This window comes from Camponotus floridanus, unplaced genomic scaffold (genome assembly GCF_003227725.1).
Source record: "Camponotus floridanus strain SB8 unplaced genomic scaffold, Cflo_v7.5 scaffold42, whole genome shotgun sequence".
In the NCBI taxonomy this organism is placed as follows: domain Eukaryota; kingdom Metazoa; phylum Arthropoda; class Insecta; order Hymenoptera; family Formicidae; genus Camponotus; species Camponotus floridanus.
Window position 1 is genome coordinate 81,038 of NW_020229570.1, and position 5,875 is coordinate 86,912.

Sequence of the window (5,875 nt, forward strand, 5' to 3'; positions counted from 1 at the left end):
TTGTTTTTATTTCTCTTAAAGTATTGAAAAATATTGGTAAAATTATATATTTTGCAAATATTTTAATGCCATTTATAGTGGTTATATAAAGCTAGCGTTAATTCGGTTGAAGATATTGCTCAAAAGAGTAAAAAATCAAGAAATTATAAAGTACAACTAGATTGATAAAAAAAGCTTTTATAGTAGAAACTTTTTATAGTAAAAGTTTTTATTTATTAAAGCATTAGTTAACCTAATACAATACTTCTGCTGAATGCAACTGATAACATGATTGATTATACAATATTTCACATGAATTTATGAGAACCAGAAATTTTCCGCTTTAATGCTAAGTTAATTGCAGTCTGCAAAAGCAATGCGTAGTTTATTTCTATAGGAACGCTTCAATCCAAGTCATCATCGTCAAACAAGTCATCAAAATCTGAAATTAAACAATTATTTCAATAAACTAACCGTATATTCTGTTAACTGGAATTATTTTTTATAAAACTAGGATGCTCTCCTTTAGCTGACAAATATTGACATTACTATATACACACACTATTTAGTAAATTTATACATGCAGACTTATTGAGAAATTAAATATTTAATATATACCCGTAAGATTGCAATCTGAATGAACTGCATTCTTCTTAATTTTTTTTAAAATTTCTAATTTTTTTAACAAAAAATCTTCATTTTTTATAGAGTTATGCACTAATATATCTGGTTTATTATGCAATAATATATTTGGTTTGTTAATTGGTAGAGATTTTGAATGAGTTGTGTTCTGAAGATTCTTATCATCAGTTAGGTAGTTATTATTATAAAAAAATTTTTCTAAAAAAAAAATAAATAAATAAATGACGTTTACAAATTAATATATAATTAAGTAAAAATTTACTAAGTTATTAAGAGAAATATAGTGCACAATATTTGATATACCATTGAAAAAATCTGCATGAACAGCTTTTTCACTTGCTGTAAGATCCACTAATAATCTACTACCACCAACCTGAAATCAATATCGTATATTTTATTGTGAAAAGTTATAATATAAATTGTGCTTATCACAAATTTGTAGGATTTGTAATTAATGCCAGAACAAAATTCTTCACGTTGTTCTTAATCATATACTAACATTTAACCTCTAATCCGTTGTAAAAGCACATGTATATATACATAAAATTCATATTACCTCATCTAATTCAACGTAAGGTCCAGCTCCTTCGGGAAACATTTCATCGGCCACAAGCGTTGGTTTCATATTGAAATATTTCAATTTATCTGATATGTGTATTTAATTTAACAGAATGAATTCCAATTCAAACTTTATATACTGCAAACAGAAACTTTAGGATGCACGTGCAACATAAAATTGGCGAACATTACAATTAAAATTGTTCGTGGTCCAATCCAAATCAATGAGATCATGTATATATGCCTTTATGTTTGAAATTCAATCGAAGTTTTAAATGGCCGGGTTTAATCGCTCCGAGATAGTTTACTAGACATCATTGACCAATCATAACCATTCTTCAGAAGAATGTAACCATATATTCTTCAGAAACAATAGCTGTGATTGGTCAATAACACTTAGTAAATTACTGGAGTGATTAACTATTCAAAAACGCTATTTCTTTTCGAGGCATCAAAACTTCCATAAGATGTCAATGTTTTCAATGACTAATGATAATAATGAATTTAAAATAATAATGAATTTTTAATTAGTGAACATTTTTTCTTTATAGTATACTGGAACAATTTATATTATTCTATAGAAAGAGACGAATGCATTTAGTTGCACAAGGGAGAAGAGCACCACAAACTTCTATTTTTATCTCTGATGTTTATACCTAGAACCGTCATTGAAAGGTAGCCATTTACAATTGTCATTTTGTATTAATTTTGTTTTATTTATTTATATTCGAATTAAATTATTATTTTAATATTTCACAAATTTAAATATATATATATAATAATTTTCTTTCTCGTGTAACTGCATTTCTGTTATTATCAATTGTCTTTACTACTTCTTACTTTAGCCGTTACATTTCCTGAGAGAGCGTATAGAGTACAGAGGATTGCAGAGAATTTTTAAACTATGCAAGTACACGTAAGGCTAGCTGTCTTCAACCTGCTTCAACAGTATCTTGTTGGTGATATTGCCTTTATTCCTCAGATTATATCAAAGTTCAGGAATTTCAAGTGATTATACGAAGAAGTGATTATTGAAATAAAGTCGGGAGACTATTTCGCAATTAATATTTTGCGTACTGTCAAAATCTACGTTCTATTAAAATGGACAAGATATCAGGAAAATATCAGGTAAGAACATTAATGTTAATCGGAAAATTCTAAAAGTTAAAAACTCTAAGCATTGTATAATTTTGAGAGTTTATTTATTTTTTTCATTGTATATTTTCTCGAGCTATATCTTCCTAATTCCACAAGGACAAGATCGCAAGATTTACGAAGCCGGCAGTCGTCATACGCAAATATTTAGATGACTATGCAAGTGTGTTAAAAATAGCTTCGGACACTTTTGGCGCCTATATTCGTACAGATCTCGAGAAAAGTTTCAAGGCCAATTCGGATTTGCTTAGGAAGTATCGATGCTGCGAGGTGGCGCTATTTCCGTAATTCCGTATCAGCTGATAACATATGACACGACTGGCCGACCGACTTCCTCCGTGATCACGATCCAGTGCACCCGGCAAGGTCCTTCGAGGGAGAGATCTTTTTAAAATTTTTTTGCTTATACATCAATTTTCGCGAATACTGTTAATTATTGTTTAACAAAAAATGAGCAACAAGTATGCTTAATCGACGAGACATTTAATTAGAGAATCATCCGTTTAATCAAAATCACATCATCAAAAATGAGTAGTCAGAAGACAGTGCCAAACAGTGTCAAGTTCCTCATTGGTGGCACTTCTGGGTTTGTGTCTTTCCCATTTTTCTCTTTGTTTATTTTGGATGCACATTTATAATATTTGTGAACAAATGGGATTGTAACATTGACAGTGTATCTTTACAAAACGTTCATTATTCTTTATTCATTATTTTAGTTATCGGTGTTTCGCAATCATCGAGTTTTAAAGGTCGAAGAATCATAAATTTTTAAATTTTACGAAAATTGATTTTTATTGATTATTTTGCCTAAATATATTGTTAATAATTAAAAAATAATTGTAAAAATGAAAAAAATTGATGTTTTCATGATGATGTAATATGTGTATCTTAATAGCGAGCTATAAATAGCTGCAACCCTGAACATTAAATGTAGCTTCTTTAATATATAATTTATCTGGAAAAAAAATTATTAAATTTTTATAATAATTTTGAAACAATATATATAAAATATTTTTACTAATTTTATCACATTCTCTTATATTATTTTAATAATTTAATTAATAAATTTGTATCTTATCTAAAAAGATAAGATACAAAGTAATACTTATATATATACTTAATATAATCTAATAATATAATAAATTTGTATCTTCTCTAAAAAGATAAGATACAAAGTAATACTTATATATATATAGTTAATATAATCTTTTAATTTATAAATCATGAAATATGTTCATATATATATAAAATTTGTATATATAAATTCTATTAAATATATAATTTGGTTTAAAATATAAAAAGTTTAATTATATATCAGAAATTATTGTATATATTTTAAATTATATGTATATATTTTAAAATATCTTATTTAAAAACTAATAAATTTGAAATTTATATACTTTTCTCATAATTAATGTTAAAATGTTATAATATATGTTTAATTTCATAATATATTTCATTTCAGCATGGCAGCAACTTGTTTTGTACAGCCATTGGATTTAATAAAGAATCGCATGCAATTAAGTGGTACAAAAATATCAACAATAACTGTTACATCATCAATTTTAAAAAATGAAGGTGTTTTGGCATTATATTCGGGTTTATCTGCTGGTTTAATGCGGCAGGCTACATATACTACCACTAGACTTGGTATATATACTTGGCTTATAGAACTTTCTTCGTAAGTTAACTCTGTACAATTTAGAAATTCTTATAATAATTATAAATATATAAGAAAATTGCAATGAGAGGCTAATAAATCATCAAATATATTTGACTTATTTAGCAAAAATGGTCAACCAAATTTTATAGTAAAAGCATTACTTGGTATGGCAGCTGGCTGTGTCGGAGCATTTGTAGGTACACCTGCCGAAGTAGCTTTAATTAGAATGACAGCTGATGGAAGATTGCCCATTGGTAAATTTTCATTTTTTTATGCATGACACAATTATGTATACACACATATAAATATATTATTTTGTAGAATTTAAATATTTTCAATATTTTAAATATAGCTGATAGACGTAATTACAAAAATGTGTTCGATGCATTATTCCGTATAATTAGAGAGGAAGGTCTCTTTACATTATGGCGTGGTGCTATTCCTACTATGGGTCGCGCTATGGTTGTAAATGCAGCACAATTAGCATCATATTCTCAGGCAAAACAAGCATTGTTAGATACAGGTATGCATTGTAGAAATATTAAATAAATATTAAATATTGTATCTATATAAAATTTAGTGAAACTTGTCACTAATGCTTGTTATAATTTTTTGTTATTTTTTTAAATAGGATATTTCGAAGAAAATATTGTACTGCACTTTGCAAGTTCAATGATTTCTGGTTTAGTCACTACTGCTGCCTCAATGCCTGTAGATATAGCTAAAACGAGGTAAATTATTGACAAATTTAGAATTATATTTAAAATTCAATTAATTGACATTCTCCTAATTCAAATTTTTGCATTATTTTTTTTCTAGAATTCAAAACATGAAATCGATAAATGGCAAACCAGAGTTTACAGGCGCGATTGATGTTTTGACCAAAGTCATAAGAAATGAAGGACCGTTTGCATTATGGAAAGGATTCTTCCCATATTATGCACGTCTGGGGCCTCATACAGTCTTGACATTTATTTTCCTGGAACAAATGACTGCTGCTTATAAACAATATTTAACATAGTTACAATTGTGTGCTTGTGAAAAATTTTTATTAATAAGCCCAAGAAATGATGGCAATTTTTTGTTATATATTGTGTATTTTTTTAATAAATTTATTTTTGTAGTATATGTTTATTATGAAAGATTACGCACACAATTGCAATATTATTTGTACTTCTACATATATAATACAATAATTATGTTCATTGAAGAATAATAGGAGAATAAATTTTTTATAGAGTTCAATATAAGAAATTTACATCACATATAACATTTTTTTAAAATCTTCTGTCGTACAATTTATATAATATGTACGTAATATATATATACTGAAATATTTTATGATTATTTTACACATAAATACATATACATTCTATAAACATGTATGAATACAGAGCATTCTGAAGTCTCTGGTCTTACATATGCCATTTATATTTCAGTAATTTCCCTTTTTATTGTTATCCCATGTTATTTTATATAAGATATTTGTTATAGAATGATATATTTTAGATATTATATATTATATAATGATATATTGTGTTATTGGGTATAAAAATTGCAGAGATGTATTAATGCAACATTAATACATGCAAAATGTGTTAATATATTGTATATTATACTAAATATCGAAAATTTAGGAATAAAGATAATGGTATTTTTAAATGTAAGTTATTTGTTATATTTTAATCTCAAGTCAAGATATATAGCGGATTGAAAAGTATTTAAGTATTTAAAGATAAAATTATTTCCTCCGATATAATATCATTAAAACATTATAAATAACGTGTGGATAAGAAAATAAATAGTAAGTATTATTTACACAAATTTTAAAGAAATTAAATGCGTGCGCGTGCAAGTTCAGTACACAGTATATGTGTG

At 26.6% G+C, this 5,875-nt stretch overlaps 2 protein-coding genes across 3 annotated transcripts; one reads left to right on the forward strand and one right to left on the reverse strand.

Moving 5' to 3' along the window:
• Window positions 1-46: 46 nt before the first annotated feature.
• Window positions 47-1,369, reverse strand: LOC105257287 (COP9 signalosome complex subunit 9). Its single transcript, XM_011267819.3, has 3 exons — window positions 1,178-1,369; window positions 925-994; window positions 47-421 (listed from the first exon to the last, which is right to left on the reverse strand). The coding sequence occupies exons 1-3, from the start codon at window positions 1,244-1,246 to the stop codon at window positions 384-386; spliced, it is 177 nt and encodes a 58-aa protein (XP_011266121.1). The 5' UTR covers window positions 1,247-1,369; the 3' UTR covers window positions 47-383.
• A 657-nt stretch (window positions 1,370-2,026) lies between these two features.
• On the forward strand, window positions 2,027-5,084 carry LOC105257271 (mitochondrial 2-oxoglutarate/malate carrier protein). 2 transcript variants are annotated; one of them, XM_011267777.3, is made up of 7 exons: window positions 2,027-2,307; window positions 2,411-2,920; window positions 3,800-4,015; window positions 4,121-4,251; window positions 4,350-4,520; window positions 4,629-4,728; window positions 4,817-5,084. In XM_011267777.3, exons 2-7 carry the CDS (start codon window positions 2,862-2,864, stop codon window positions 5,016-5,018), a joined length of 879 nt encoding a protein of 292 aa, XP_011266079.1. In that variant the 5' UTR covers window positions 2,027-2,307; window positions 2,411-2,861; the 3' UTR covers window positions 5,019-5,084. The 2 variants fall into 2 exon arrangements, with proteins under 2 accessions (XP_011266079.1, XP_011266089.1); XM_011267787.3 differs by having other exon boundaries at window positions 2,434-2,920.
• Window positions 5,085-5,875: the final 791 nt, after the last annotated feature.